General features: G+C 41.0%; 1 protein-coding gene across 1 annotated transcript; it reads left to right on the forward strand.

The window, feature by feature from the left end:
* The first annotated feature begins 8,338 nt into the window (after window positions 1-8,338).
* On the forward strand, window positions 8,339-15,316 carry LOC149302364 (BAG family molecular chaperone regulator 2-like). The gene is made up of 3 exons (XM_089482706.1): window positions 8,339-8,463; window positions 14,690-14,799; window positions 14,913-15,316. The coding sequence occupies exons 1-3, from the start codon at window positions 8,339-8,341 to the stop codon at window positions 15,314-15,316; spliced, it is 639 nt and encodes a 212-aa protein (XP_089338832.1).
* Window positions 15,317-15,531: the final 215 nt, after the last annotated feature.

The following is a 15,531-nucleotide window of genomic DNA, read 5'->3' on the forward strand; positions in this document are numbered from 1 at the left end:
GGTGCTCTTAAGAGGTCTCTCTTCCCTAAAGGTCTCTACATTTCATGTCCTTGACTGGAAAATATTGTTACAATTCTTCTGCTTGAATGCTAATGACTGAATACAGATGTCTCTAAGCTAGTTTCTCCAGCTTTGAGGGGTTGGTAAATGTGTGCATGTATTCAGCCAAGCATGTGCAAACAAAGGAAACGCATGTAAGCATGTTTGATTAGCTCAGCAGTCCTGTACATTCCCAGAAATTCCCTCTATTTGATGGGATTTGTGGATACTTGTCAGGTCACTAAACTAGGAGGCTGCAGTGGAGGATTCAACTTATCCAACTTATACTTTCAAACGTCGACCCCAGTTGCTGTATCATGGAAAAAGGGCTGAGCTTGCTCAGTAAATCACCTCATGTTAACTGTAATTTGCAGAACTGTACCGGTTCGATGATAAAGTTAATCTCGTTCACCTGGGTTTCATAGGATTTTTTTTCTTTTTTTTTTCACCAAAATAAAATGTAATGGTCTCTGAAACCAGGATTTGGTTTGTCTTTTAATTTCTCCAGGTACAAGCGATGCTGCCATGGACGTAGAACACAATGAAGGTGTGTTTGATGTTTATTTTTTGTGTATTCGTATTTTTATTTTTTGTATGGAAAAGTGGTTCTGGTGATTGGACCATTCCATTAGTTCTGTGGTGGTAAAACCACTTCCTTTCATGAAATAAGTCCAATGTATTAAAATGTGTGGGAGCTAAAATTGTTTGGGTCTTCAATAAGTATGTAACTATAGCCAAATGTGAAAGATTGGGATTCATAAAAAAATAATTAAAACTGAACAGGAGAGAAAGTGGAGGTCATAGAGGAATCTCCATTTTCTGTACTACTTGTACATTACATTTATCAGAACATGGCACTCCGCCCCCCCCCCCCCTCTTTTTTAATACACGATCATTTTGCTTGGACTTACTGCATCTAAGTGAATGAATATGTATCCCAAAGTAGCTGCTGCTTCATTTTGGGGGTTGAAGCATTTCATTAATATGGAGTTCATACTCTGTCGGTATTCACAAAATGTTATGTTAATTAATCGGAGATCTGTGGTCATATTGGAATTTTATCAGGTAATTTATTGTAGTCTGTTTTATTTCGGCTAATGGATTTTGTGAGTCGCACTCCTTTACACTTGAGGATGGCGTAAATGCCGGTCTGGTTGGAATATTTTTAGTCAGTATATGTGGCACTCTAGAGCTTCATGGTGTTTATGCTAGATGGTGGTTTTTAAAAGAGCCCTTTCTTTTCTGGTTAATTCCTTGGTCACCAATCTAAGAGATGATTAGCTCTTGGGGTAATTTTATTTTTCTGTGAAACCAAAGAGACTTTAAATCACACAAGTGTTTTCTGAGATGCGCAGTTATTTAGAAAAGTCGTACGCTGGGCAGTTTAACCCCTTAAGGACAATAGGGGTTTTTACTCGTAGTATATTGTGGGACAATGGCTTTTTTAACGTTTTTCAGTGTTACTGTTTAGCTGTGATTTTCTTCTTTCTCATTTCGTGCTCCCACACATATATTGTTTTTTTCAGGACAAACAGGGCTTTCTTTAGATACCATTCATTTTATCATATCATCTAATTTACTATAAAAAAAATGATAAAAAATGGGGATTTTTTGTTAAAAAAATACTTTCTCTCACTTTTTAAACAGAAAACTTTTACTCATCTGCAAAAACTAATGAAAAAACCTGCTAAATAGATTCTACTATTTGTCCTGAGTTTAGAAATACCCAATGTTTTTATGTTTTTTTGCTTTTTTCTGCACGTTATGGGGCAATAAGTACAGGTAGCGTTTTGCCATTTCAAAACCTTTTTTTCCAAATCTGGTAATTCTGCACCCCATGTGCCATTTCGGGTATCTTTGAAGCCGGCCAACGTAATTTACCCCATCAAATCATATATTTTTAAAAACTAGACACCCCAAGGTATTTGAAATGCTGGTATTTTAACCCTTTCCATGCACTAATTTTACCACCACCCTTTGTGAAACTTTATGGTAGTAAATTTTTTTTGTATTTTTTTCACACATGTTGTGCTTCCAGGTATAAATTTATCGCTCCTGGTGTATGTCCATGTCAAACAACACCCCAATATGTGTTCAGTAACATCTCCTGAGCGCAGTGATACCCCCCATGCATGGGTTTGTTGGGTTATTTGGGAGGTAAAAGGCCGCCTTTGTGAGGTGTGTATTTTTTTGCCATTTAGATATCTGCCCCATGTCCCATTTTTGGGATATATTTGGGACATCTTTGAAGCCGGCCATTTCAATTTACCCCATCAAATCATATATTTTTTAATACTAGACACCCTATGGGCATTTGTAATGCCAATATTTTAACTCTTTCCATGCTGGAATGTTTTTTAAAGATAAAGCATTTTAGGACTTGCTTATTAAAAACTTTTTTTTTTTTTTTGGTGACAGTGGGGATTTTTACATGTTACCATATTTTTTAAATTTTTTTAAAACATTTTTGACCAATTATTTATTTAAATTTTTTTTTTTTTTTTTAACTAGTCACTCTCATTAGTGAGCTGTGCTCTATTGACCTTGCATGGTTGGATGCAGTACCTGCATTCAACCTGCAGGAGGAGCTCGAGAGTTCTCAAGAGGGTCTGGATAGACCCTCTGAACTCAGATCTATTGCTAATGCCATCCTGTGAATGACGGCAACGTCATTCACAGGATGGCACTTGTGGTTGCTCCTCGGAGCAATCACAAGGCGATCGGGGTAGGGGGGTAGTGTTGCTGATGTGCCTCGATACTGAGGCATGTCAGCAACATAGTTTATGCTTAGGAAGCGATTTCGATCGCTTCCTAAGCAGTTTTAGCCGTGCGCCGCCGCGATCTTTGATGGTCGGTGCGGCGGCGGCCATTTTTCTTCCGGGGAGGGCTGCCCTCCCCGGATCCACGGTCAGCCTCACTTGTGAGGCTTCCGTGGATGCTGCAAAGCCGCCGATCGCGGCGAAAAAGCCGCGATCGCGGCAATGCAGCTATTTAACGGCAGCCCGTACATGTACGGGCATTGTCGTTAACACGTTGCCCGGCAACCCCGTACATGTACGGGAATTGTCGTTAAGGGGTTAAGGATGAATTATACCATTTTCCCAGCTAGTGTAAAGAGTGCTTCTACTTATTAGTCTGTGTGACTCTAACTCAGATTTTTTTGTTGTTGCTTTGGTTTGTTTAAAAAAAAAAAAAAAAACTAGTGCATATTCGTTATTTTAGGCCAATCTATTAGACAAACACCCATAATCCAGTACCTGTATTCAACCTTTTAAAAAGGACGCGCCGCCATCTTACGAGTGGCAAAATCACAGCGCGCCCTGTGGTGAGCGGTGTCATGATCGAGGCATTTCAGCGACATCATTGAAGTATAGGAGGTGATCTTTGGGGGGAGTGGCCAGACATGGCCCATGATGCTGATGTCGGTGTTGCTAAATGTCTCGACATGGAGGCATTACAGCAACACCGTTTAAGCGAAGAAATCTAAAATTACATGCCAGGCACGTTATAGGTCGTAAAGTGACCATTTTTTGTGATGTACCTGACCTGTCAATGGACGTTAAGGGGATAATTGTACAAGCTGGTCTTTATCATTGCCATAAAGAACTGTCTAAGTGTGGTGTTTGGGCAGGGAAAGTCACCCAAAGCATCACATGAACAACAATAATAGCAGATTCCAACTCTGCAGATAAAGAATGTTTATTGGAGCAGAATTTGAGAAAACCAGGTTTTTATCATTGCTAACACACATTCCTGTATACAGCACTATTTTATTCTCAAGGAGAATTTCTTTCCCCCATGGGCATCCTTTTTAAGTGCGCTGAGTTACTTGACACTGGAATCCCTCTAAAGTCATTTTTGTGCGAGTGTGCATGTTTTGCCTTATCCGCATCCGTGGAGAGCACCCATTTTAATTAGCGGGCGCAAGGACTTATTGCTGATAAGTTTTGTCAGCAAGGGATGGCTAATTCAGAGTAAGAATGTAGTAATTGAACAGATAGTACCCCCTGACTGCATTCCTTCACTCACTGTCCGGACAACTGCTTTGTGCTTCCGAACCGATATTCTAACAAATTGGGAGTTACTGGTAATAATAAGGGACTTGGGACAGACATGGACAAAAGAGTTGTTGGCGTTGGCTGTAGACACATCCACTAATTAGCCCCACTATCCTGAGCCAAGCTGCATGGCCGCCTCATTTGAGAAATACTGGATTAAAGGAACAATACACTTATAGGCTATACCGCAGTGTAGACATTTATATATTTTCCAAATGTTAGTATTCTCATAAATGTCAGATGGTGATGTCACTATGAACCTGTAACAACTTGATTACATGATTCTTTAGTAGAATGTGCTAATCTTTCTTTGTAGTATGTGGTTTCCGATTGGTAGAACCAGGACTACATCCACATTTAATGTGATGGAAGGCATTTGTGGCAAGCTTGTGAGATGCTGTCACTTCTACGTATTGATCCTCCCATGGATTAGAAGTAGAGTTTAGTGTAGAGGCAGTGTAGTGCTTATATGTACACTGCATATACGTGCTGCATGTGAAGTGTAGGCAAATGCATAGGTGATGCACAAGTGACTAAACATATTAATCATGGTCAGAATCAAATGCCTGTCCAATAAAGGTGTAAATCACAAAATGATATTCTGTAAGGTCTGTAGTCTAACGTTGTGAAATAGCGCTATGTTACACAAAGTTCTTGTACATCCTGGCCTTGACTTTTTTCTATTACGATCAATGGAACAGTCAAACCGTTTTTTGTTGTGATCGGTTTTTGAACCCAATGTACACGGATGTTCTGTAAGAATATGCATCCCCAGTTTCCATGTGCAAGATCCCGTTCTCTTTGTAACTCTTGATAAGACATATAAATATAAAAGTGGAAGCTGATTACTATTTGAATGACTTCAGTGAAGGAACCGTATTTTCTTTTAATGAGGACAGGTCCGTGTAGATATGCGATGCGTGGGAACTGGATAATAGCAGCTATGCCATGTATTTGCAGAGAATGACAAAATGGGCTAACTGGGCTGAACAAGTAATACCGACTAACTGGGGAACCCACTACATTTCCTTACCTTTCCTGTTATTTTCTGCAGACACTGATATGAAAGAAGCCATCAGAAGAAGCCTTGAAGATGGGTCGATTTTGAAAATAGATTAAGATTTTCAAGTTCTCTTAGGGCAAAAATAACATTACTGCTGCTGAGATTTCTGTTTCCTTTTTTTTTGAATGCCCATACCCAGAGCGGTCACTGTGTTAACAGCTGTTTAGTTTTATATATATATATATATATATATATATATATAAATAGCACTAGCTTTGATTTTGACCTGCAAGCACCAAAATCTACAATCTCACTGCACTAATCTGAATATAATATAGAATAACGGTGAATAATCAGGAGCTGTGTTCCCCCTCTACTTGAAAATACTGAAGAAAGTATATTTAATATTTGTGTTGCTTGATGTATATTTTTACATGTTCAGATTACTTTCTGGCTCCTTTGCTGCTTAGTTGACTGTATTGATCATTTCTGTTAAATACAAAATTTTGTCGCTGTTCATTTAATTGTCTGTTTTAGATCTTTGTATATATGTACCCGGTAACGACTTGTTATATTAAGAAGCAATAAATATATTTTAAAACCATTTGATGTTGTGAAATATAAGATGTATTGTATCGTTTACTTTGCCTAATACTAATTACCATTGAGCACCATGTTTTTGTCTAGTGGCCGTGTAATCGGTTTGTCTTAGTCTGACGATTCTCGTCTTGCCAGACCCCTAGAATAAATGTATTGTATTAATTTATGGTGCTATATAAATATAAGATAATAATAATAGAGCTCTAGGTGCTGCATGTTACATTATCTGGCCCTGCATACCATGTGCGGTGCAGTGAATAAAGATAATTGTTTCCTCCGACACCATTGGTGGGCTATTAACCTGTGGCACTCACCTAGGGTATTTTCTTTGTTTATGACCCCTGCACTGGATGCAACAGACAACCACTCAAAACAGCGAGAGGAGAAGTTCATTGATAAAACAGCAGCAGAACAATTATACAGTAATGTGGGTGACTTATGTTTGAAGTCTGAAGAATAGGTGCATGGGTTCATGTGAAGATAATGCCATTGCAGTCTACTGTGAATTTACGTTGGGCATTCAAGGGTGCGTTCTGTGCAAGAACTAACAAAATAGTGAATGCATTTAGTCATACTGTATGCCGTGAAGATTTACTAACAGACTTGCCAGGATTCATAATGGCCGTTGCTGTGGAGGAATGTGAGGGGAGTAGGATGTTATCGGACAAAGAAACACAAAAAACTTAGAGCCAACAGTTTATAAACTGAGAATGCACTAGATAATGTGTGTGTGTGTCTCTCGCGAGCAGGGCTCTCTCCACCTGATGTATCAGTTTGTCTTAGTCTGTCATTTCTCGTCATCTCATACCCCTTGAATATATGTTTTGTATTAAGCGCTGCATAAATTGTTGGAGCTATATAAATAAAAGATAATAATCAGTATCACACACCTGTTCGCTGCTGGATTAGCCATAAATGCTAATCTCAATTTCTGGCCAGGGATCAATATAATAAAATCGGTGACCAATAATAAAACAATATAAGGCTGTAACATGTATGTGCGCACACACACACAAACACGTGTGTCAATATATATATATATATATATTTTTTTTTTACATGTACTGACAGAAGTACACTCACACTTACTCACACACTCTCTCATTAACATACTTACACACACTATCCTCATTATTTACACTTGCACCACTAAGCACTCAGGCGGTAGTAGGCTGGTGCCAGCAATTCTGGCTCATCAAGGTCCTCGCATATCACTACCTGGTATACCCCTGGATGTATCCCTTGTAACTTCATAAAGTACACCCTTCAAATATTAACCCTTTATTAGCCCACTGCAAAGATTCCTTAATTGTGATTCATTAAGATAAACAACCAAAGTGTTCTAATGATTGTCCTTAAGAAGCAGAGCTGATATGGTTGACGTGGAGATCTCAAGTTGACATACTAGTGAAACACGCATGATGTGGAATGCTCGGATATCGTATGATATGAAGTAGTCTGCCCCAGAATGTGTGACCCGCAGAGTACGGTAATAGAAATATACCTAGAAACCGTACAGAAAGTAGAACTGGCTGCAGAAACCGCAGTCAGGGCCGGCCTTAGGGGTGTGCGACCTGTGCGACTGCACAGGGCGCCATGGTAGCAGGGGTGCTTGGCCGGGACTTAACTTAAAACATAGTTTTTTTTTTTGTTTTTTTTTAAACTTTATTTAACATCATTCATGTTAAAGTTTAAAAAAAAACAAAAAACGATGCTTTAATCTGGGTCCCGGGCAGGGGCGCCGAGCGGTTGCTCGTAAAGTTCTCAGCAACCGCTCGACACCCCTTACTCTACGTGACTCCGTCGCGGTGCCAGCATCTCATGTCCGATAGTCCGGCGCTCAAAATGAAATGCCGGCACCGCGGCAGAGTGAGAAGACGGATGCCTCCCGCTCTCACCGCAGGACTCTGGCAACAAGGTAAGGGGGGGTGTAGTTTGAAGGGGCAGAGAGAGGGGGGTAGTGGGGGGGCACCAGAGGATCAGTCCACACAGGGCGCCACAACGCCTAAGGCCGGCTCTGACCGCAGTGCTGGTGGAAGCGGAATATATAATTGTGATTTAAGAGGCTTTTGTAAAAGACCAGAGTACTTTCAGGGAGAAGGGCAGCACTGCAGAACATGGGGGGGGGGGGGGGCGGGCAGGAGAAAAAAATCCAGATTAATGAGGATTTTACAGAAAGGTTTTTAATAAGGTTAAAATAGAACAGCTATGCACACCATTGAGTTTAAAGCAACATAGCATCATTCACATGACATCATAATATTATAGAGGCGAATCTCTATGGGGTTATTAATTTGCACACAGAGCACTACATGCCCAGTGTAAATGCACACCCCACGTGTATTGACGCCCAATGCATGTAACTTGTTTATATATAACTTGTATATATACACACATGTAGAAGATACATCAGGCTGCAGCAGCAGGTAGATCGCCGGTGCTCGTAGTGAATGCACTGAAAGAGTTAAAGAGAGGCGGAGGGGGCAGCCGTGTGCTGCAGGCAGGGGGCAGGGAACGTGACTCGCGGGGAAGGGATCCTCCCAGCCCATGTTAGGAGACGTTTCATTAAGTGTTTCGGAGCGGAGGAGACAGCGTGTCCGGAGACATCTCAGGAGACACCGGCCGAGACAGCACAGCCATGGCCCAAGCCAAGATCCAGGCCAAAGCCTCGGATGGGAAGAATGGAGGAAAGTTCTGCAGGTCACTGTCCATGGCAGCCCGGTCCAGCCATCTGCTGGAGACATTGGATGAGCTGGAAATCAGGTAGGAACCCATTCACCTCTCATGTGTAGAGCTACTTCTCTTTCCAAAGCTGTTCCTCTTCAGATAGCCGGTACAGGTGACGTCACCGGCTCCTCTGGGGGGCTGATGTACAGATACTGTATGTGTTACACATATACTATGACACATGCCCTGGACACACAACACATGCAAGGCAGGAGAAGAGTGATGGGAAAACCAAAGGGGGATCTCCAAATGTACAGATCTGATTAGATGTGATAGAAACAGTTAAACACTTAAAGGGATTTAACAAAGTAGAAGAAGGGAATGTATTTCAAAGGAGAAGAAATGTTAGAACAAGAGCTCCAGGTCTAAAACTAGAGGATCAGAGGCTTAGATGTAATGTAAGAAGTTCTACCTTACTGAGAGGGTGGTGGATAAGTGGACCAGCCTCCCAGCAGTAGTCAACACATAGAGGTTAACCAACATTTAAACATACATAGGATAGACATATAGCTATCCTGAATCTAAAACCAGATAAAGGCCCAATTGAGGTTTGAGGCAGACTTTATGGCCCGGATGGTTCTAATCTAGGGTCTGTTTCTGTGACAAAAAATGGCTGTAGAGAACGACACCAATAGGTTCCCAGCAATGTTTCTGTTGCTCCGGGTTTTGGCGGTGGGAAGTACGGGGGGATTGCCATGCGGGGGTTTCTTCCCAGTGGTTATGCTTTCCAGTGGAATTGTTGGCACGAGAGACATCCCTGGGGCTGGCATCGCTGGGAAGCACAGCAGCCACTTGGATGCCAGGTTTTTAACAATTAGAACAGAATAAAAAAAAACCAGGTTATTGTCCTTGATCATCCCGAGGATAACGTCTAAAAGAGACTGCTAAGACCTCATGGCAAACACCATAGCTGTTGTTGCGTCAGGGTATACTAACTCAGGGCATGCGGGACGACTTCCCAGTTTAGTAACGGCAGGTGACCTGGGAGCGTGAACCTGTACACAAAAACATGTGATAGAGACATTGAAATACTTAATGGGATTTAACAAAGTACGGGAGGAACGTTTATTTCAAAAATGGAGAAATGTTAGAACAAGACGTCATAATCTAAAACTAAAACAGCCTCCCATCAGAAGTGGAAGAGGCTCTTATAGCATAGAGTTATCATGAAAGATAAGAGCAAGGACTGATAAATATCTGGGTCTTCAGGAAAAATATTCTACATATGATTTTTCCGGTACTAATGGGGTAAATATATATATGTAAAAAAGAGTATGTAAAGTATAAATATATGCAACTTTACAACATCGCCTTTCCTTGTAGGGGGTGTTTTCACTGTCTATCATCTTAAAGTGCTATTCTCTTGGGTGCATCTGTTGCAGAATGTTCAGTCTCCTGGTGGATGATGTCACACACTCGATACTGCTGTCACAATGATGTCATATATATGGAGGTCCAGCAGTCAGGATATGAACACATAGGCTATCTTTGATTTTAGTGGGCAGCATCCATTTGGCAGCGGACACGACAAAGACACAGGATCAGACTTCCCAAGTGTCCCTCCTTAGGAGAGGCAGTCCCTTTTTAGCACACAAACCCTTCTGACGTTTGCTGTGTATGTGTGTATCACAGCGTTCTATAGCCCTAAAAGTCACTAGAAACCACAGAAAATTGGTTTATTTATAAAAATTGTTATGTGAAACAGATGTCAAAATGACATCAAAATTCTGATTCTAAACCCTGGTATAGTTCCTGTCCTCCAAACACCCGGCCAAAGCAAAGCTGTCACCTCCGGCTATTTGAAATGTTCTGTGTGCAGTGAGTGAAATGCACAGCTGAGAAGGGACTCCTGTGTTCATCTGCATTGTACGGTCAGACGTAAGCGCCTGGCGTGGCCGGGTCCCGGTTCTAATTCCCATAAGGAAAGCTCTGCTATTTTAGTGTTTCTGAGCGGACAAGTAACATAACAGATGGCCCTCTTTTCTCTCTGAGTGACCTTAATTACAATGCATCGCCAACAGAAAAATGATCTTGTGGCAGGCATTTCAGCACAATGGAGATTTTATATATATATATATATATATATATATATATATATATATATATATACTGCTTTACGTAGTGACATGCATTAACACCATTCCTCATGGCAGTTCAGATCTGCAGTGAAACAGATCCATTTCCGGCTGCCTGGATCATGTGCTAAGTAGCTAGAAAAGCTTAGAAGACTCCAGCAGACTACGTGACTGATAGCGGGATTTGTGTTCCTAAGTGATCTCTTAACTCTTAACAACTCCTCTTTGGGGCTGGGAGAAAGTATTGTGACCGCCTGTTAAATGGTCTGATTTTAATGGCATTGATCTGTGCCTTTTGGCATCGATACTCGTTACCTATTGGCTCCTATACCACTCAGTATTTTAACAGAGTTCTTTTGTAGGCTCGCCACCATTGCACTCTTCCAGTTTGTCTTTGGGTGTTAAAGGAGCTTGTAATAATAAGGTAGTGTATGTGGGGGACCGGATTGCCCTATTGAAAGAACAGGGTCTCAGGTACACCGCTGGGTCAGATCTCACATGATGGAGAACTCTGCTTCCATAGCATTGTGTACATGACACCACATGCCCGTCTAAGTGGAGCATCAGTTTATGGCAGACAAGATGGAGTGAACGGTTCTTATTTGCCGCCAAGCATGCGTGTCCTCTGATGGGTGCCAGCAGTGTCACTGTAGAACGTATTGACCTTCCATGACCTCATCTGCCCTGGACTATTGCAGGAGGGGCGGCATTGACTTCCACTGTTTTTTGATTATCTGGTGTAATAAAAATATTTACGAACAATTAAATAAAAGGAAGGATTTAATGAGCCACCAGTCATACCTTTCTCACTGTGTTACGATGGAGTGCATTATTATGTCATGATACACACATTAGGTAGGCTTTTAAAGGGACAGTACTCACGTGAAAGCTACCATATAGTAAGTTTGTAAGTTTGTATACTACATACTTCCTTATCATGGCTGCCGTTTGGTTTTACTTTTTTCTATAATTTTACCTTGTAACATATATAACCTTTCTCTTGGAAGAGATTACCGTATGGGGCTGAACAGCGGAAAGAATGAGTATTGGGATTCTGGATCACATTGCCCTGCAGTTGTGCTGCGCTCTTTAAGACTTAATAAGTAGGTGTCAGCAGTTTAGGATAGACGTCTGGGTGGTTTGGCAATTGATGGGTTTTCTTGAAGCATGGAAAATTTGAATGAAAGTGCTATGTATGACATGTCATTTCACGCACTGGTGCAGAACTAACCAGATGCTACTGGATTACAAATCCCATGACTCTTTAAATGCCTGAAACTTTTCCTGTCTGTTAAACGTACAGTCGGTGGAGCAACAGCAAGAATAATACTTAAGTACCCCCACCTGTCTGATCATGTACAGTGCATGGGGCCTTAACACAGTAACGGGAGTCAAAGAGTTAATGGGTGTGGTGGGATCATTTCTTTTCTCATTATCCGCTTAAATGATGTGATCTACATTTTCCAAGGAAGGATGCTAGTACGAAAGCATAATGGATGTAAAAAGCATGACTCACGTAACAGACTTGCCTACTGTGGCAAACCCATTTCGGTGATGGGGGATGGGTATATGTTGTTTTACCAGAAAATAGCTCCTAAATCAGAAAATCATTCCTTTCAACTGTCAAAGCAGAAGCTGCACATTTAATATACACTATATGACCAAATGTATGTGGGCACCTGACTATCTCAACTTTATGAGTTTGTTGGATGTCCCTTTCTAAAATTATGGACATCGTTATGTAGTCGGTCCTCACTTTGCAGCTATAACAGCTTCCGCTCTCCTTGGAAGGCTTTCCACAAGATTTTGGAGCGTTTCTCTTGGAATGTCTGCCCGTTCATCCAGGAGAGCATTTGTGAGGTCAGACTCTGATGTGTTCATGGACCTTGTTTGTGCACTGGGGTGCAGTCATGCTGGAATAGAAAACGTCCTTCCCCAAACTGTTCCCTGGAAGCATAGCATTGTACATAATGTCATTAAAAATGCATTAAATACTTTCTGATAAGCCAGAAAAGAAACTTATATGTTACCATAATATATCTATTCAGATGAAATTGACAATAAATAAATCATATCTGTTAGAGATTGCAGCTGGGATGGAGGGCATATCCAAATAATAACTAGAGCATTAAATCCCAGCATATCACTAGTTAATATAATACATTAATTAGCTTAGCCATATGCCAATCCCATGCTTGCCTAAATGCCTTCACTATATAAACATCTACCTTCCTTTGGAAGGCTATTCCATGCACCCACTGCCCTTTCAGTAAAGTAATATTTCCTGATTTTACTTTTAAACCTTTGCCCCTCTAGCTTATGACTATGTCCTCTTGTTGTGGTAGTATTTCTCCTTTTAAATAAACTCTCTTCCTTTATCTTGTTGATCCCCTTTAGTATTTAAATGTTTCTATCATATCCCCCGGTCACGTCTTTCTTCCAGGCGATATATGTTAAGATCATTTAACCTTTCCTGGTAAGTTTCTCTGGAGAATACACTGATGCCCCCATACATACTCACTCTAACACCGTGAACCCAACACTCACTCTTAACACACTACATTGTACACTCAAGTGTATGTGGATGTCTGTGTATAAGTGTGTGAAAATGGACAATGGGACAGTTTTCGCACCAAGGCTCAGTGGTTTCTAGTTACGCTCCTGGGTTGTATGTGAGATCTGGGCTTGCTCACTGTCATTGTTATCGGCCTAATCTAGCCTACCTTCTGTGCTCCTTCTCCCACTCCCCTCATGTAAGGGCTGCTGTGCTTGAAAATGCCCGGACCTATTTTAAGTGTAAATATTGTTTAGAAGGCATGTTACAAGTACAATATAGAAATCTAATACACTTGTGTTACATAGTTACATGATGGAATTGTGATGCCTTGTAGATGTGTGACCAGGCAAAAACAACTCGGACATATTTTTAGTTTTGTTTTTGGTCCATTCATTTCGGACAACGAATTTAGTTTCCTACCCTTTCAGTTCAGACAAAATTCAGAGAGCATTTTTTTTTTTGAATTATTGTCAATCACTTGCACTCACTCTTTGTTACAGTCTCTCTCGGTCTCAGCGTCTCTCCCTTCTCCGACAACTGCTTCTTTGTCTTCTTCTCCTTCTTGTTCTCTGCTGGTCCCCTTTCTCCTGGGTGTATGCTGCATTATTCTGGCCTTTTCTGCCACAGGATGGAGCCTCACAAACCTATAGTGTTTGTGAGGCTCGGTCATTTTGCATAAATACTGGGAACAAGCCAGAATAATGCAGACAGATCATCTGAGTAAGAGAAGCATTTCTGCAGAAGAGGGGAGAGCCAAATTAAGCCAACCAGCGGGAAACAATAAGGAGAAAAGACAGAGCAGCGGAGAAGGATGTTACCTTGAGCCAGTGTGTGTGGATCATGCATATGTCTTGTTAAACCATAAACATGATGTCAAGATGACTTCAACAGTTTTCTCGATAATCTATGTAATAGATGGAAAACTTGAGAGTAAAACCAACAGTGCTCAACACTTCTACAGACACATGGTGCACCAGATACGAATGCCAAAAACTTGCAAGGCTTTTCATGCACTTTTTGAAATGCAGACATACAAAAAGGGACACAAAGTATGTTAACTACGTACTCTCTTGCCATGACATGGACTGCCATGATTGCTCATTTATAGTTCGCTTTGAGCTTGATGCATAATATAACAGAATACTCCCAGTCACACTATGGAAGCAAAGCCACCCAAACACCTGCCACAGTAAGGCAAAAAGAGGAGTCTCTCCATCGCTTCCATTCCATGCATGTAAAGGATTTGCTCCTCACTCATTCAGATATATCCCCTAATGGCTGCACAGTTGACATCATCATGTCTTTTTACTGAAATGAATGAACAGATGCACAGATTTGACCTGTGGTGCAGCAGAAAGATTGACCTTATGCACGAGAGTAATTTACATGGGACAGCTGGTACAGAAAATATTGACATAAAGCTTCTACGAGTCGCAGTCGTGTGGCTGAGATATCTGCCAATTTCCCTGTCACATCATTTACTTCTTAGTCTAGTAACCCAAATGGCTATATGTGGAAGAACATTAACCAGCCCATTACATCCAGGTATCAGATACAGGCTGAAAGACTAATGGAACTGATAACAATGGAAGCGAAAGAAGTGTAATGTGCGTTTTTCTTCTTCTCTTAGGGTACAAGCTTTGCGTGATGCAGCATCTACACTGGAGGTGGAAAAAGAAACTCTGATAGAGTTAATCCACAGTATACAGAACAGCCAGGACATGAGGAACATCAGTGTTGGTAAGAACTAGATAAACCTAAACTGTTATCAAACACTCTTATTGCTAAATTACAATTAGACAATGGTACTATTGTAACATATACTTAAAAAACGTTTTTAAACTCTTCTGAAGGTGAGAGGGAGGAACTCACGATAACAGCCGGTCGACTAATGAATCGCACCTTGACTGTTGAAGTCTCCTTAGAAACGATTCGAAGCCCACTACAAGCTTCAGCTCTGCAGCAAGCCACCACCATTATTGATGAGATTTCCGAGAATGTGGTGGAAAACTTGGAAAATGGCAAGAAGCAATTGTTATCCCTGTATGCAGCTTGCACATCAGATGTTCCTCCTGGGCCAGTCGACCAGAAGTTTCAGTCCATCATTATTGGATGTGCATTAGAGGACCAGAAGAAAATAGAGAGAAGGCTGGAAACACTTATCAGGAACATAGACAGTTCAGAGAAGTCCATTACGCTGTTAGAGCACCAGAGGCAGAAAAAAGCATTGAATTCTCTTAATAGCAATAACGTGTAATGTCACAATTAGAACATTCACTCGCGCATACACAGAAAAGAGAATGCAGACATTCTGGTGACAGCTCAGTTAATGTAGTCATTTATTTCAAATCTTTTCATGCAATAATAATTGTATATTTGTCTAGTCCACCTCTTCGATATATGTGCTTTACATTTTCTGTTAAAATGTTCATTCTACATGTGTTTTCACTGAATTACATGGATATTATCACA

The sequence above is a fragment of the Sceloporus occidentalis genome, unplaced genomic scaffold (genome assembly GCF_023333645.1).
Source record: "Sceloporus occidentalis isolate IW3139 unplaced genomic scaffold, rSceOcc1.0.p SCAF_19, whole genome shotgun sequence".
Taxonomy (NCBI): domain Eukaryota; kingdom Metazoa; phylum Chordata; class Lepidosauria; order Squamata; family Phrynosomatidae; genus Sceloporus; species Sceloporus occidentalis.

Coding starts and splice junctions, on each gene's coding strand:
- LOC149302364 (XM_089482706.1), top strand. CDS start 8,339: ATGGCCCAAGCCAAGATCCAGGCCAAAGCCTCGGATGGGAAGAATGGA. Junction 8,464..14,689: donor TTGGATGAGCTGGAAATCAG/GTAGGAACCCAT, acceptor TTCTTCTCTTAG/GGTACAAGCTTTGCGTGATG. Junction 14,800..14,912: donor CATGAGGAACATCAGTGTTG/GTAAGAACTAGA, acceptor ACTCTTCTGAAG/GTGAGAGGGAGGAACTCACG.